This window comes from Elephantulus edwardii, unplaced genomic scaffold (assembly GCF_000299155.1).
Source record: "Elephantulus edwardii isolate Elephantulus edwardi_28Jun2011 unplaced genomic scaffold, EleEdw1.0 scaffold00228, whole genome shotgun sequence".
Classification (NCBI taxonomy): Eukaryota; Metazoa; Chordata; class Mammalia; order Macroscelidea; family Macroscelididae; genus Elephantulus; species Elephantulus edwardii.
In genome coordinates, this window is record NW_006399978.1 from 3290728 (window position 1) to 3309400 (window position 18673).

Sequence of the window (18673 nt, forward strand, 5' to 3'; positions counted from 1 at the left end):
ACAAGGAACTCATGAAATATTATTCAAAATGGATGACCCTGGAGGACATTATGCTAAGTGAAATATCTCAGTTACAAAAGGAAAAATATTGCATAGGGCCACTGTTGTAAAATGGGACTGACACTAGGGTTAAGGGAAGATAGAAAAGGAGGGGCGGAATGATGTATATTGCATTGAAACAGATGAGGGAAAGAACTATTTAAGAGGGACATATGAATGGGTATTCTTGTCATTACAGAAGTCCAGAGTAAAGGCTGCATAGTGGAGTGGATTTGGGTGGAAGGACTGCATAACAATGAAAGAGTTTTTCTTTTCAAGGAGAAGAGTGAATTGGGGGAAAGGGAGTGGGTAGGGAGAAAAGCACAACAATGAACGGCTGGATCTTAAGTCTGTAAACTTTCATTAAAATTTATTTAAAAAAAAAAGTTAAAAAAAATTATTACCTAACTTGGGAGGGACTAGAGAGCATTATGCTCAGTGAACTAACTCAGTCCCACAAGGATAAATATTGTATAAAATCATTATTGTAGAATGAGTATAAGGATCCAAGAGGGGTGGGAGAGGCTGGAAGAAGAGGGATGTGGATGTGCAGAGGGTGTGAGGATTAATCACAGGGTCGTACAATTTGATGGGTGCAGGGGTGAGGGAAGTGGAAAGAATTTGTATTTGAATTTTGTAAATAAATTAGTAGGAGGAAAAAAATTTTAAAAAATATTCTGAAAATCTAAAAAAACCCCAAACTGTGTTTATACAGAAGATACAACCTTGCTTGCTGAAACTAAGGAGGACCTGAGGCATTTGCTGCAGAAGGGCAAAAACTGCGGCCATCAATATGGATTGAAGTTCACTATCAAGAAAACAGATTCTCACCAGTAGGTCAACTGGCAGCATCATAACAGATGAAGAGACTGAGATTGTTAACAGCTTCAGCTTACTTCACTCCACAATCTTGGTACCAGTAGCCAGGAATTCAAAAGATGAATTGAATTGGGAATATCTGCTGTCAGGGATCTTTCTAAAGTACTGAAGAGCAATGATGTCTGTCTAGAAACAAAGGTGCACCTGATCCTAGATATGGTCATTGCAATTACTTGCTTGCTATGCATCAGACAGCTGAACAATGACTAAGAATAACAGAAGAGCCTTTGAGTTGTGGTGCTGGAGAAGAATATTGAATATACCACAGATTACTAAGACAACAAACAGGACCATCCTAGAGAGGGTGAAACCAGGCTACTCCTTGGAGGCAAGCATTTTGAAGATCCATGTGTAACATACTTTGAGCATGTTGCAGGGACCAATTCTTGGAGAAAGACATCATGCATGGAAGGGTAGAGGAACAGCGCAAGAGAGGAAGACCCTGGATAAGATGAACTGACTCAGTGACTGGGGTAATGAGGGTACATGTGTCAGAGACAATGAAATTGGCTCAAGACAGAGCAGGGTTCAGAGCTGTTGTACATACGGTCACTATGAGTTGCAAGCAACTCAATGGAACATAACAACAGTAACAACATGAGTAAGTCAAAAATACACATCATTATTTATCTAGAAAGGAATCTCAGGGGCAATGAGTTTATTATGTTAAAGGGAGAGCAACAACTCAGAAAGGGAGGATGAGAATGGTTGCATAACTTGAAGAATGTAAACAATTTTAAGGAATTAATATTCTATGTAGAACTGCCAAACTGATGTGTTGCAATCTATATTACCAACAATAAAAAAAAGTCAATTCACTGACCCACTTCACTATGACCATCAAATTCTTCAAGTGACTGCAGAGTTAAGCTATGAGGAAGCCTTCCAATGTTAATTCCTACAGCATGCCTGAATTTTGAAATCACCTTTTATGTTTTCAAGACTCCTGGAGGAGAGGGATGGCAGGGAGGCGGAGGGGGCTGGGCTTCCATGTTTTATGCATGACTGAAAATACAATTGGTTCTCTAAGAAAACGTGATGCAAACAAAAGGAGTGGCTGGCTCTAGATTCAGGTGCTGAAGCAGACAACACAGCCTCCATGCAAGAGCTGGGCTTGCACAGGCTGGCAGTGAGCTGGATGGCACATCACATGTGCACAAAAGCTGACCTAGGCTAACGTACTACAGAGAAGCAACGCTCTGTCAGGATACCCCTCCATCGGGAGTGAGTGGACCCAAGGCAACACCAAAGGAACACAGCTCAAGAAGATGACAGGCAACATCTAATCATGTCATTCCGGGAGAACGCAGACTAATCTTCAACAAAGTACAATTCCTACCTGTCATCTCACCACTCACCATGAGAAGAGAGGTCATGACCAATACCTGTTAAATAAGGGTGTACTTGGGATCTTTCTAAAACTGTACTAAACTACATTGCACCTATAATGGGTCTCTTCCCATTTTATGAACAAGTGGACAGAGGTTCTAAGCACCCACTAATATGGATATAAGCCATGGAATTAGACCTGAACCCTCTAGAGAGCTGTCCAACCCATAATCCTCCCACTCATAGGCCCCAGTCCTGCTGCTCCCTTCCCTGAAGACAGAGCAGCCGTGTCCAGGGGAACAAGGGCAAACTGCTCTTAAAAAACACTGGCTGAGCACTTAACTATATATGCTGAGCCTCATCTTAAACATTTTCCATCAGTTAGCTGATTTTAATTTTAATGCTTATGAAAGCAGAGTCATGTTGCCTCCCTTTCACAGAGAAGGCGGCTTCTCAGACTGTGGAAAAGTCTTCCCTTTACCTCCATGTTTTCACAGATTAAAGGGTATTTTGACACAATTTACACAGGCTAGGAAACACTGATGAGATCATCAGGAAAATATGAGCTGCTGTACTTTCTTGGTACTAAGAAGTTACTATCAATTTCTTTAGGTCTGCTAATGGGCAATCTCCTCCATGCAATTTACTCCCTCTGAAAACTCCTTGAAAGGTCATCTGTAGGTTGGTTCAGACTCGATGGTACTCAATAACCACAAAAGTATTGTAGGAGGCTGTGGTGGCTTAGTGGTAAGGAATCCTGCTGCCAACACAAAGGTGTGCAGTTAGAAGTTGTTATTTGGGAGAAAGAAAGCAATCAACTCATTCATGCTTCTCATCCACAGCTGTGGATTACTTTCGACACAATGGTATACAACAACAATGGTACTGTAGTTATATTTATGTTTATTTTTTTAAGAGCTCTTAGAGGCATATACTTAAGGCTTTGTGACTGAAGCATTATGAAATAGAGAATTTGTTTCAAAAGAATGTAGTATGTGTGCGTTAAAGTCAGGTGATGAGTATGAGTTGCCTTGTATTATTCTAGTTTATAATATGCTTAAAATTTTCCACAATTAAAAGAAGTTTACAAGCCTGCATGAACTCTGCTTAGGCCCATGCATTAAGCAAGTTAACACCCCAACCTCCCCTCCTCCCGGCTTCCCCTGTAACCTCCCTTTCACTCTTACCTCTCTCGAGTGAAGCACAACCCTTACTGAGCACGTCCAGATTTTTCACCAAAGCACTGAGGTCTATCTTGGTCCTGGCAAAGATGTTCATGCCTGCAGATACCCAATCCTAATACCCAACAGAAAGGAAAGAAAAGAGCAGACATCAGACCGACTGAGTGGTTCTAGACCTAACTTTGAAGCAGCCACATGGGGGGAGCTCTTCTGCAAGCACCCTAAGACACTGTAGATGAGCAGGGCTCAATCCCACAGCTTGCTACAACAAGGCCACTAGGGTAACATCCTTCACATCCCAGAGTGGAGGCCTTGAGCATCACTACTTTCCCCATCTCAAACTGTCAGATGCGCTTGGGTTCTAATATGTGTTGACTGCTTAAAACACAGAGTCGCAGGGACTAATTGTGAATATAACACTAAGAAGAACATTATACAAACCAAATTTTCTTGCCAAGCCTCCCATTTCTTTATTCTTTCTGCATCATGCCATATTTCAAAAGCATTGCTCTACCAGGTCACATTCATCCTACATTAAAACTTCTTGTTGCTGTTACTTGCCATTGAATAGCCTATGACTCACAGTGATCCTATATGTACAATAGCTCTGAATGCTGCCCCAGCCTGAGCTAGTCTATCTCTGACATACCTATCCCAATTATCCCAGTTATTTTGTCAATCCATCTCATCTAGGATCTTCCTCTCCTGCACTGTTCCTCTACCCTTCTAAATATGATGTCTTTCTCAAAGGACAGGTCCTTCCTGGCCATGGGCCCAAAGTATGTGAGATGGAGCTTCAAAATCCTTGCTTCTAAGGAGCAACTTGGTTTCACCGTCTCCAGAACAGACCTGTTTTTCTCTTGCGTGTTCAAGACTCTCCTCCAGCACCACAACTCAAAGGCATCGATTCTTCTTCTATTATTTATAGTTATTGTGCAGCTCTCTGATGCATAGCAAGTAACTGCAAAGACCATGGCCTGAATCACCTGAATCAGGCACACCTTAGTCTCCAGACTGACATTGTTGCTCTTGAGCAATTTGGAGAGGTCCTGACAGCAGATTTCCCTAATGCTATTTGTCTTTTGACTTCTTGACTAATGGTGCCAAGAGTGTGGATGGTCGAGCCGCGTAAACTGAAATTGTTAGCAATCTCAATCTCACCTCCATCTATTGTGGTGTTACCAATTGGCCCTGTGGTGAGAATTTTTGTCTTCTTGATGTTGAGCTTCAATACATACTTAAGACTAGAGTCCTTGACCTTACAAGAACTTCCTTGGTCCCTGTGTTTTTTCCTTGACCTATAGTACAAAACTTTATAGTTTTCTTGCTATGGACTGACCCAGAGACTCTCGCTTCCCTACAGTCCATCTAACTCAGTCAAGTTCTCACTTGGATGCTCCTTTTCCAAAACCTTCCATTGACCTTGAGAGTAAACACAGTATCAATCCCGGGGGTAGAAAGATGAAGAGAAAGAAAAGGATGGTGTTGGACATACAGGAGCCAGATGGCCAAGACAGGACTGAGCTAAATTTCAGCTCTTCATACCCTGCACCCAAAGGACTCACCGAGAGCTCCTGGTTAGAGGAGTGAAAGTCATTAAACAATATGACAGAAAGACAAGCGTACCTATGAAGAAGGCAGCTTTGCGAATAAAAAGCAGCATAAAATTAATTCTCAGTACATAAAAATCAGTACTGTCTCCCCACTCCATTAACTCTGACACCAGCCACACACACAGCAACTGCCCTCACTGACCCCTGCCATTTGTGGTTAAGCCAGATTTTACACATTAGGGGAGCTAATATCTAGCCATGCAGACCACTAGTCCTAGGTTCGGAAGCCAGCAGGAACTGTCTCATGCTAGGTGCTCCCTCCCTTAATAAGAGGCTAGACAGTTTTGTTTTCTATTTCCCATAGCTTGAATATTTGTTTTCTATTTACATACTTGTTTGTTTTATTGTTTATTCATATGGGTGAAACTTGCCTCTGGAAACTCTATGAACTTTGATAAATGTTGATAGCTGTAGAGGGGCTTCAGGCCTTTTGTTCATAGGGTCACTATGAGTCGTGCTCGACTGGAAGGCAATCAACAACAACATATGGGTGTAGCACTTGTATGTCAGTTTGCTGTACTGGAGTGACTCTCAGGTTGCTGTGATGCCAGAAGCTATGCACTGGTATTTAAAAAACCCATGAAGGACAGGTTTTAGCACAGTTTTCAAACTAAGACAGACTAAGAGGCAGGACTGGTCATCCGCTTCTTAAAAAATAAGGCCTTCAAAAACCCTATGAATAACAGAGAAACACTCTAAGATATCGTAGGAAGAGCCCTTCAGAAAGGAAGACACTAAAAATTGAGATAGATGCAAATATCTATCAATAATTAGAACATGGAATGTATGAAACATAAACCCAAGAAAATTGGAACATGTTAAAAAAAAAAAGGATTGATATCCTAGACATTAGTAAGCTGAGATGGACTAGGGTTGTTCACTTTCAATCAGATGTCATATGATCTATTGCACCTGGAATGACAAATTAAAGAGGAATAGAGCTGCATTCATACTAAAAAAATCATTTTAAGATCTAGCCTTAAATAAAATGACATGACAGTATATTATCCATATGCATACATGTTGTTGTTGTTATGTGCCGTCGACTCGCCTGCGACTCATAGCGACCCTATGTACAACAGCCCTAAACTCCGCTCTGTCCTGTGCCAATCGCACTGTCTCTGACACTCCCATCCCAATTATCCCAGTCACTGAATCAATCCACCTCATAGAGGGCCTTCCTCTTCTGCGCTGTCCCTCCACCCTCCCAAGCATGATGTTCTTCTCCAAGGACCGGTCTCTCCTCACAACATGTCCAAAGTATGTTAGACGAAGCCTCAGAATCCTTGCCTCCAAGGAGACACCCAGTTTAACCCTTTCCAGGACAAATCTGTTTGTTTTCCTAGCAGTCCATGGTATTCTCAATATTCTTCTCCAGCACCACAGCTCAAAAGCATCAATTCTCCTTCTATCCTCCTTGGTCACTGTCCAACTCTCTGATGCATAACAAGTGATTGTGAAGACCATGGCTTGTATCAGACGCACCTTAGTCTCCAGAGAGACACCACTGCTCTTCAGTACATACAAGACCTGTTAATACTCCTATTATTCAAATATATATACCAACCACTAAAGCCAAAGAAGAGATTGTAGACTTCTACTAACTTTGGCAGCCTGAAGACTGATAGAACATATAATAAAGATGCATTGATAATTAATGACTAAAATGCAAAAGTTGGAAAGAAAGACTGGTAGTTGTGAAAACACAGCCTTGGTGACAGAAATGAGGCTAGAAGTTGAATGTTGTACAATCAATAATTTCTTTACCTTTTTTTTTTACAAGGAAAAAAGTCAAATATAAATGCTGACTATAATATATATTTCATCCAATGGTCTACAAAGGAATCAGACTGACCAGATCTGTGGAAGCAATTGATGGAAAAGTAAACATTAGCATTCAAAAGAAGACCTATGGCTGACTGGCACATCAACTACTATGCGCAAGCTCAAACTGAAAATGAGAAAAAAGAAAATAAATCCATGAGAACCAAAACATTAAGTTTATATCCCATCTGAAATTTAAAACCATCTCAAAAATAAAACTGAATTACCAAACACTAATGATCAACCCGATAAGTTGTAGCATGACATCAAAGATATTATCCAGAAGAAAGCAAGAGGAAGAGACTTTGAAAACTGCACTAGAACATAAAGAGGTAAAAACAAAAGGAAGAAATGCTGATTTAAAAAACAAATAGAAGATGTCAAAAGCAATTTGAGAAGATAAAGCAGAGAATTATAATTATATTATTCTGAAATATGCAAAAAACTAAAAAGTTAGAAATCAAGAGAACATGCTAGGCATCTTTCAAGTTGAAAGAGTTGGAGAATAAATTCAAGCCTCAAATTGCAGTACTGAAAGATTCTATGGGCAAAACAGTGAGTGATACAGGAAGCACCAAAAGGTGATGGAAAAAATAGTGTCACTGTACCAAATGAAGTGGCTGACAATGAATCATTTCAGGAAATAACATATGATCAACAGTCAGTGGGTTTTTCATTCATTCATTGTTGCACATTTTCGTCCCTACCACCCCATTCCAGTTTACTTCTTAAAAAAAAAACCCAAAATTCATTGTTGCATAGCTTAAAGAAAAAAGATTTTTTTTTCTCTCCCAGTTTACAGCTTACCTGTTCATGTGCTTAAGTGCCTTTGGAAGAGCAGAAGTTTTAAATTTTATTGGTTTTTAAGATATACACATCTTGTGAACTAACAAATCTATCTACCTAATTTTAAAAAAAAAACAAAACAAAATGTCAATGGGAAAGAAGGTGGAAGTTCAAGCTGCATGAAACACATTGTCAAAAAATAAGTCTCCAGGAATTGATAGAATACCAAATGGCACGTTTCAACCAACAGGTGCAGCTTTGGACATGCACACTAGTCTATATCAAGAAATTTGGAAAACAGCTACCTGGCTAAATAAAGAGATTATTTGTCCCCATTAAAAAAAAAGTGACCCAGTATAAATGTGGAAATTACTGATAATGTGATATCATTAATAACACATGCAAGTAAAATCTTAGTGACGATTATTTAAAAATGGCTAGAATAGTACATCTACCAGAACTGCCAGAAATTCAAGCTGGATACAGAAGAGGCTATGGAACTGGATTATCATTGTTAATGTTAGGTCGATCTTGGCAGAAAGCAGAGAAATGAGAGATTTGTGTTTTACTGATCATGCAAAGACATTTGATTGTGTATATTATAATAAATTATGGCTACACTGAGAAGAATGGGAATTCTAGAATTGTGCTCAGGTAAAACTTATTACATAGACCAAGAAGCAATTATCAAAATAGAACAAAGAAACACTGTGAGGTTTAAAATTAGGAAAAGTGTGAAAAAGGGTTGTACCCTTTCTCCTTATTTTTTCAATCTGTATGTTGAGTAAATCATTCAAGAAGCTGGACTATAAAGAAGAATGTGGCATCAGGATTGAAGGCTCATCAACAACCTGTGCTATACAGGTGACACAACCTTGCTTGCATAAAGTGGAGAGGACCTGAAACGCTTGCTGCATGAGATCCAAGACAGCAGCCTTCAATATGGATTACATTTCAACATCAAGAAAACAAGTCTTCACCACAGTCATCAACCATGGTAGCAGCAGTCAAGAAAATCACGACATGTTGCACTGGGAAAAGCTGCTCTAAAAGTGCTCTTTCAAGTGCTAAAGAGAAATTATGTCAGTTTAAAAACTAAGGTGCACCCGATCCAATCCATGGTCTTTTCAATTGCTTTTTATGCATCTGAAAATGGGGAGATGAAGAATTGGTGCCTTCAGATTGTGGTACTGTAGAAGACTTCTGAATGTTTTACAGACTGCCAAAAGAACAAGTTTGTCTTAGAGGAAGAGCAACCAGGGTGTTCCTTAGAGGGAAGAATGGAGAAATTTTGTCTCACATACTTTGGGCTTATTTTCAGGCGGGACCTTGGAGAGACATCATGCTGGGTAGGTGGAGGGTAAAATAAAGAGAGGCAAATCTTCAACAAGGTAGACGGACAGTGACTCTAACAATGGGCTTGAGCATATCAGTGAGGGTGGAACAGAATACGGTAAGGTTCATTTCTGTTGTTCCTAACATCACTATGTCTACTTGATTGCACCTAACTATAATAACAATCTTAGAGTTTGTTAAATTCCTTAAGCAGCTCATGTTGTTGTTGTTGTTATGTGCCATCGAGTCGTTTGCGACTCATAGTGACCCTATGTACAACAGCCCTAAACCCTGCTCTATCCTGTGCCAATCGTGCTGCCTCTGACACACTCATCCCGATTACCCCTGTCACTGAATCAATCCATCTCATAGAGGGTCTTCCCCTCTTGCACCATCCCTCCACCCTCCCAAGCATGATGTCCCTCTCCAAGGACCTGTCCCTCCTTGCAACATGCCCAAAGTATGTCAGACAAAGCCCCAGAATCCTTGCCTCCAAGGAGTAGTTTGGTTTAACCCTCTCCAGGATGAACCTGTTTGTTTTCTTGGCAGTCCATGGTACATTCAATACTCTTCTCCAGCACCACAGCTCAAACACATCAATTCTCCTTCTGTCCTCCCTAGAATTCACAAATGTTACACCTAGAAACTACCAGTTTTAAAGTATTACCTCTCACTGCTATTCGGCCATAACCCACTCAGAGCTGACCCCTCCAGCTTGCTTTCAGAGGCTGTAAATTACACTGGAGGAGACTATCTTTCTTTACTGGAACTGCATGTGGTTTCAAACCACTAGAGAAGTATCCTTTGAGTTAGCAGAGCAACCTCAGATAGCCTACACCACCAGAGCTCTCCATTAATGTAATAAAAGAATAGAAATCAATCAAAATCATTATAAGGAAGAGATGCACAGGCAAGGTCTACAAAAGTTCCCAATTCAAAGCCGCCAGATCTCAGAGAGAGCTTATCACCGTCCCACAACCTTCCCTTTGCAGACATGGAAGGTCTCTGAAAATATGGGTTCTGGTTGGTTGTTTTTTTTTCAACTTAGTGGAAAAGATTTATTAAGGTAATAAGACAGAGGTATAGCTAGCAAAAGGTAGGCTATGCAAAGAGTTAAAGTGAAAAAGAAAAGGAAAAGGGACAAAGAACCCCTGGAAAGAAAAGGAAAAGGGTGAAGCCAAATCTTACAGCATGCTCTCAGCAGAAAAGGAAAGAAAAAAAATCAGGTTGTTTGTACTGACAAATGCTGCCTGGTAAAAGATGCGTGGCATTGGGAAGACCTACTGTCAAGAACCTCCCCAAGGTGTAAGGATGGTGAAATTTTGTCTCATGTAATTTGGGATATTGTTAGGAGAGGCCAGTTCTTGGAAAGGGACATCATTCTTGGAAAGTGGAGGGTCAACAAAGAGAGGAAGACCCTCAATGAGATGGACTGACACAGTGTCTGTAACAAGGGGCTCAAAGTCTGCCAGTAATGGTAAGAAGGCACAGATAGCCGATGCACTGTCCATACGGTTGCTCTGAGTCACAGCTGACTGACTCACCAGCAGCTAATGGCAAGTGCTGCCTGGTAAATGGAATCCTGCCTTCTGGCACAGTCGGCAGAACTGCACTGCTAACCCAGAAGACATCCTCTCTGGCAGTCTGAATCTGCCAACAGCTCTGTGGAAGAAAGATGGGTAATTTCTTTCCATATCATTTATAGCTTCTGGAGACCCACTGGAGGGATCAGCTGAGTTGGGTATGACTCAATAGCAGGATGGTTTTGTTTTTTCAAGGGAATTGATATCAGCCTCCCAAACCAAACTTGCTGCCAATGGATTTGCTATTTCCTTCACACAGCATGATGAAAACAAAAAGGCTCATCAGTTCAATCTCTTTGGGATGGTGCTGGCTCTCAGAGAAATGATAAACTGGTAACAGTACTGGCTTTCCTCTGGCCAGATGGAGATAAAGGAGAGTGGGGAATCTCCCTGCTGGCAGGAATGAATTAATGTGGTGACTGGAAGTACAGATGTGGAAAGTGAGTGCTAGAAATAAATTACTTCCTGGCTCCTGACTGCTCTGTTGTTCCTATACAACCAATCTTTTCTCACAATATTTTTAGAGGTCATAAATGACATCAATGAAAAATCTGAAGCTACTATACAGGGAGGTTGGTTCATTGGGTTCCTTGCAGACATGATATTGGTGCGAATAAAACGGTTGAGGTCTTTTTCTAAAAGTGAGATAAGAAAGCTGACAGATGGATACTTAGCAGAAGCAGTCTCCTATAACACAGTCAACCTTTGTTTAATAAGACAGCTTTACAGTTGCTCTTGGTTTGAAATGCTGAAAGCATGTTAACTATATTCCAAACTCTAAGGCCATCTGGCACTCTGGGTAAAGGCCACAGACATCTAGCTTTCTGACTCTGTCACTACATTTGATGGTGAAGAGTCTGTTCTGTCTGACGTGGCACAAGAGGCTTTCATAGATGAGCGATCCCCTCAGTGGAAACCACTCTGCCTTTGCTGTCTCCACCATAAAGCCTTGCTTTGGTATGAAAACAGGACAGTGTCAGCACTTTCTACCAGCACAGACCTGGACAGGCAGAAACCTGACATCAAGAATTCCCCTGAAACAGAGGGATTTAAGACTTGCGTAAGAGAACAATTCCCCAGCCCATGCAAGAGGTCACAATGGAAGCAGAGATGGGAAGAGGGGCTCCAACAAGCTAAATTCCTGGTGCTGCAAATACCAAGGGTGGTGGCATTTCCAGCCCCAAAGACTGGCCAACTGTAGAAAAACATGGGGATGGCTGATGGGAGGGGTGGCTGCTCTGTACAGCTGCGGCCTGCTCAGCCAGCTCCCTTCTCGAAAAAGGCCAGGCCCTGTTCAAACAAGTCTGCCTTGAATCACCTGACTTTCTGCTTTCTTGCCCCAGAAAGCTATGGCCAAATCCCAACAAGCAATTCCCAGGGGCTGTGGTATGGCGACCCACAAGGTGTTAGTCCTATAGCTGACATGGGTTCTGATACCTCTATCCCTCTTAATAGGCCTGGAGAGACATGGAGGATGCTGTCAGCTTTTGCCCAGACCCTTGACTTTCAAAAATAAATACTAGAATTTGAACTGATGACCCTCTGCCACGAGTGAGGGATATGATGGACAAAAAATCTTATGCACAAATTAAACCTATAAAACAAAATACAAAATAAAATTACATTCCTTTCCAATGACTAGTGTCTCCTAACAATATACCTAAAGTATACGACATAAAATTTTACCATCTTTGCCTCTAAAGAGCACCCTGGATGCACTTTTTCCACAACATATTTGGATTTTCAGGCAGTCCACGGGTTGTACGGCACTATTCTCCAGCACCACAACTCAAAGGCACTGATTGTTCTTCCATCATTCTTACTCATGCAGATGCACAGAAAGCAACTGGATTCCTCAAAAAATCTGAACACAGAAATTCCAGCTATTCCGCGGCTTGGAGTATACATGGAGAAAATTAGAACTGAGGCATAAATGAAGATTTGTACACCAATGTTCATAACAGCATTATCCACCATCACAAGAACATGGAAGAGCCCAAATGTTCACCACAATTGAATGGACTGAAAAATTGTGGTACGCTCACATGATGGCATACTACAGCATGGAGGAGCAATGATTTTAAAAATCACTACATAATCTGGGAGGGACTAGACAACATTATGCTAAATTAACTAACTCTGTCCCTAAGGATAAGTACTGTGTAAGACCATTATTGTAGAAATAGATAACTAGAAAAATGTGTATGAGGATCCAAGGGGAGGAAGGGAGGAGCAGAGGGGTGAGGATGAGCAGGGAGGTAATCATAGGGTCATGCAATCTGATGAGTAGAGAGAGAAAAGGGTGGGAGAAGTTTCAGTGTAAAAAACAATGTATATGAACTTTGTAAGCCAACCAGTATAAAAGGAAAAAAATATTTTAAAAAAAGAAAGTAACTGGAGGAAGAAAAAATCAAACACACACACACAACTCTCTCACCATGGCCTGGATCAGACATACTTTAGTCTTTAAACTGAAATCATTACTCTTTAGTACTCCAGAGAGGTCCTTAACAGCTTTTCTTAATGCAACACGTCCTGTGATTTCTTAACTGCCTATACTATGTATGTTAGCTTTGGATCCTAGTAAAATGAAATAGTTGACAATTTCAATCTTTTCTCCATCTATCATGATGTTATCTACTGGGACAATGGTGAGGATTTTTATTTTCTGGATGTTGAAATGTAATCATTATTGAAGGCTACTGTCTTTTATCATATGCACCAAAGGCTTCAAATAATCCTCACTTTGAACAAGCAAGGTTGTGTCATCTGCATAACTATGGATCAGTCATTTTGGGACCCCTTCAAATCCTTATAGGAACTCTGGTGGCTTGGTGGTAATAAGCTACACTGAAATCCTAAAGGCATGTGGTTCAGGTCCATCAGCTGCTCTGTAGGAGGATGAGCAATGTCCTCCCATAAGAATTACTGCTTCTTGAAAACCTGATGGAGGGTCAGCTATGGGTCGGTTCTGATGGGATATTACATGACAACAAGAATCCCCTGTCATACATATTAATGACATACTTCTATAACTTTTGCCTCCAGGTTCTGTTGGGAATTGCTGCAGTCAGGGATATCTGAAAATTTAAGGTTCATATAAACATACACGTAGTCAGGCATTTGGAAACGGGGTGCATGGAAATTTGTGATATGACCTATGATTAATGGCCCAGTCTATGGACCTGACTGCTGACAGATCTTAAAATAACATACAATGCAAGTTCCTATGGGGATGAGATATTTGGACATGAATCAGTTCTACTCCTAACAAGCTTTTGTTACTCATGTGGATGGTTACCAGAAAGGTTTCTAGGCTAAAGAGGGTAAAGAACCAACAAGCAATTTGTATTCATCCAACTAAACACAAAGGTCATAGTCTTCAATGGTCCAGAGCAAGCAGATGTGCAATGCATTGCTTCCTGGACCCGTGAGAGGGTAGCCCATAAGAATTCAGACACTATGCTAGATTGGGGATATATTCAGTCTGATACTGTCATCAGATGATTCTAGAACAGGACATAAAAGCTATACTGCCTATGAAAACTGGGGAAAGGACATCTACTCAGGGTCAAAAATCAATACATTCTTGGCAGCTAAATCACACTGAGGCTTCTCAGTGAATGCTGAGGGTTTTGCTCTTCTTACTCCCTATCACTGCCAAACCACAGAGGTGACTGAGTAATCAAAGGAAAGGCTTACTGCTGATGGGAGATGAGAAAATGACCTCAGCCTGACCAGCACATCTCAGGTAAACAATCTGCAGTTTGCTTAGATGCAACAGTTCACCCCAAAAAGTGTTACTCATTTGTGTCTTATGCTTGACATTTGTGCCCTATTTTGGTATGTTGTTCTTTTGTTCCTTTTGAAAGGTTATATTCCCAACAAAAGATCTGGATGTATCTGGAGATAATGAAAGGTAATCTAAAGTTTTGATTATTGACAAGGATACAACAACCAGGATAGAGGAAAATAGACCTGGATCCTGACACTCTAAGAAGTATATGGGAGATGCGGGGAACACTAAATGAACTTTGTTTTCTCCTAGTGTTCCTGAAAAATTTCCCCCACCTCCTGACAAAAACTCCAAATGCTTTCTTCCCAATATGCCTCCTTCTTTGACTTTCAAAGCCAATAAAGCAAAGAAAAATGCCTCTACTCCTATAATATCCTTTTCCATGACTTCCAAACACCATCCATGCTTCTAAAGCTGATACTTGATGTCATAAATAAGCAGGATTATTCAGAAGTTCTGAAACAAGAACTACACTATTTGGACTAAATTAAAAGTCCAAGAAGGGAGCCCTTAAGGAACTGTGTTGCTATCTCAAAGGTGATACCTCTGGCAGTTGGCATCCACCAGGTGCTCTGAGGCAGAAAGATGGGTAATATCCCCTCATGCAATTTACAGCTTTGGAAACCTGCTGGAGGGTCAGCTATAACTCAGTTTCCACTAAATGGAAATGACTTAATTTGACAAAATTAAGGACAGAAGGGTCCAGGATGAAAAGCCCATATTGTGAGTACATGAAATAATGTATGAGCAAGAGCCTGTGGTGATGAAGGAGGAAGTTCAAGCTACTCTGAAAGAACTGGTAAAAAAAACAAGGCTCCAGGAATTAACAGCATACCAATTGACATATTTCAACAAAAAGACACTGTCTTGGATGTGCTCACTAAATTGAGCCAAGAAATCTGGAGGACAACCACCTGGCCAACTGACTGAAAGAGATCGATCCTTGTTCCCATCCCAAAGAAAGGTGACCCAACCGAGTGTGGAAATTATCGAACAGTGTCATTGACATGACATGCAAGCAAGATTTTGCTGAAAATTATCCAAAAACGACTGAAGCAACATGTCAACAGATGTGCAGGCTGGATTTAGAAAAGGCCGTGGTACTAGGGATATTATAACTAATGTTAGATGGATCTTGGAAGAAAGCAGAGAGTACCAGAGGAATGTCTATCTGTGTTTCATTGACTATGCAAAGGCTTTTGACTGTGTGGATTTAAACAAACTGTGGCTAATTCTGAGAAGAATGGGAATCCCAGAACATTTGATTGTGCTTTTGCGAAACCTATACTTGAACCAAGAGGCAGTCATCAGAATAGAGGAAAGAGACACTGCATGGTTCAAAATTGGGAAAGGCGTCCGCCAGGGATGTATTCTGTCTTCATACCTTTTCAATCTGTATGCAGAACAGATCATCTGGGATGGTGGGCTCTACGAAGAGGAATGTGGCATCAAGATTAGAGGAAGATTCATCAACAACCTGCATTATGCAGATGACATAACCTTGCTTGCTGAAACTGAGGAGGACCTGAAGTGCTTGCTGCAGAAGGTCAAGGACTGCAGCCTTCAATATGGACTGAAGCTCAACATCAAGACAACAAAGATTCTCACCACTGGGCCAAATGGTAGCAACAGTATAGGTGGTGAAGAAACTGAGATTATTAACAGTTTTAGTTTGCTTGGCTCCACAATCAACACTCTTGGTACCACCAGCCAGGAAATTAAGAGACAAATTGCATTGGGAAAGTCCTATGTCAGGGACCTTTCCAGAGTACTGAAGAGCAACGATGTCAGGCTGGAGACTGAAGTGCGCCTGATCCGGGCTATAGTCTTTGCAATTACGTGCTATGCATTAGAGAGCTGGACAATGACTAGGGATGATAGAAAGAGAATTGATGCCATTGAGCTGTGGTGCTGGAGAAGAGTGTTGAACATACCATGGACTGCTAGGAGAACAAACAGGTTTGTCTGTGAGAGGGTGAAAACGAGCTGCTCCTTGGAGTCAAAGATTCTGAAGCTCCATGTGACATACTTTCAGCATGCTGCAAGGAGGGACCAGGCCTTGGAAAGGGACATCATATTTGGGAATGTGGAAGGACGGCGCAGGAAAGGAAGACCCTTGACGAGATGGATCGATTCAGTGATTGGGATAATGGGAGTAGGTATATTAGAGATAATGAGGTTGGCACAGGATAGAGCAGGGTTCAAAGCTCTTGTACATAGGGTCGTTATAAGGTGCAAGCGCCTCAATGGCACATAACAACAACAACATTATAAACTCTGTCCTCAGGGGTCCACACATGCCCTCTGAGATGTACTTATCTACGCGCTCGACTATGACACTATCTCATCTGCCATCTGGACATTAAACCTGACACTGCTACACATGCTGTGGAACAGTGAGCTTGGAGGGGATGAGGAAGACCAAGTAGTTGCCAGATCAGGCTATATTCAGATCAGGCTATTTTCTTCCCTTAGCATATCCTCCTCAGAAGTAGTCTGTATATGAGATATGGGACGAGAGAATGCTAGGGTTCATCTGTTCACTTCTAGAAGTCCCAATCCCTTGGCACAGGGATAACATCAGAGGCTACAAAGTAAATTATGCCCAACATGTAACTTCTTTTCCAATTAGAAACCTGAGGTAAATAAAATGTGGATCCCTGCAGAAATTGTTGCCTTAGGATGAGGACAATCCAAGTGGCTGCCACTGAGCAATCCTCTTAAATCATACAAGCATACTTCCATTCACAGAAGGTAAAGGAGGAGGGCAAATTGTTAACACTGTTCATCTCGTCTCAGATTACCTCACAGTAATGGACAGATGCCTCATCCATGGGCCCTGATAACATAGGATTTGTTAATTCCACCAGTCAGACCAATTGCTGGATCTCTGAGCATACACAAGACAATGAGCCATTACTCCACAACATTCCAGACCATCTGTCAACAAAGTGGGCTGTGTTAACCGACTGGATACACGACTTGTTATACTGAGGAGATGTGCAGACTCCACTACTTGTAGAGAACATTTTTTAAACTACCAAAAATATCGGTAGGGAGGAAATTTATTTTTTCTTTTTAAAAAATTTATTATTTTTTGTGTATGTATCATCAAATCAGATCTGACTGGTACAGGAGGAAATTGTCCCTCCTTCTCCAGCAGAACACCTGGTGGATTTGAACTGCACACCTCTGGGATTGCAGTAGGAAATTTCTTTCTATGGAAAATTTATACTGCAAGGTCAGATAGGCAGATAGTTCCCAGTAACTAAACAATATAATTAGATTTATGTGAGGATGACACTTTCAGCCCAAGTTAGTATTATTCTGGACACTGGTAAATTTGCAGAATTTGTCCAATGAACACTTATTAACTAAGTCTGGATTAGGCTGTTTCAGCAATGGTCCTACTATGGTCGACTATACCACCAAGATAAAGAGTTTTTAATATTACTTGGACTAGAAAGTGTATTATTTAAACCACATGTTACATTGGGAGAAAGAATTTATTTTTATATAAATGATTCAACACATGTTGCAACTAAACGATTTAAGAGAAGTAGTTAGACAAATATTAGACAAATGTAACCCTTTGATCAATTCAGTGGTCCAGATTAAGCAACGATTGGTTGGTTGCAATCAATATGCCATTGATTCTGACTGACTCTCAGTGATCCCATTTGACAGCTGAACTACATTATAAGGTTTCCTAGGAGTAGTCTTTCTGGAAGCAGACCATTTTTTTCTCCCATAGAACTCTTGGTGGACTTGAACAGCCAATCTTTTGGTTAACACCCATGTGCTTAATCACTGAGTCACCAAGATTCTCGTCCTACTGTTGCTGTGCAATTGCTTCACATATATTTGAAAGTTAGGCAATCAATAAGGAAGATCAAAAAATAAATGTCTTATAGTTGTGATGATGGCAAAGAGTAATGAACATCAAGGGACTGTCAAAAACACAATTTATCTTAGAGGAAGTGCAAGCATGGTGCTTCATAAAAGCAAGGATGGTGAAACTTCAGCTGACATATTTCAAGCATGTTGTCAGGAAACATTAGTCCTTGAAAAGACATCACTCTTGGAAAAGTGGAGCATTATGGACTGACACAGTGGCTGCAAAAATGGGTTAAGCATGGGAGATTAAAAATAAGTAAGTTTCTCTTGGAAACATGGGCTTGGTGACAGGAATGAGGCTGGAGATAGAATGATTGAATTTTGTAAAACCAATGACTTATTAATTGCAAATACATTTTATAAGAGACACAAACGCAGGTTATACACATGGACTTCACCTGATGGTATGCA

General features: G+C 40.9%; 1 protein-coding gene across 1 annotated transcript in view; it reads right to left on the reverse strand.

The window, feature by feature from the left end:
• Positions 1 to 18673, reverse strand: part of FAM207A (family with sequence similarity 207, member A) — a 58765-nt gene that overhangs the window by 37164 nt on the left and 2928 nt on the right. The window contains exon 2 of the mRNA XM_006898411.1: positions 3429 to 3543. Within this exon, the coding sequence (XP_006898473.1) occupies positions 3429 to 3543 (115 nt within the window). The remainder of the gene's footprint in view (positions 1 to 3428; positions 3544 to 18673) is intronic.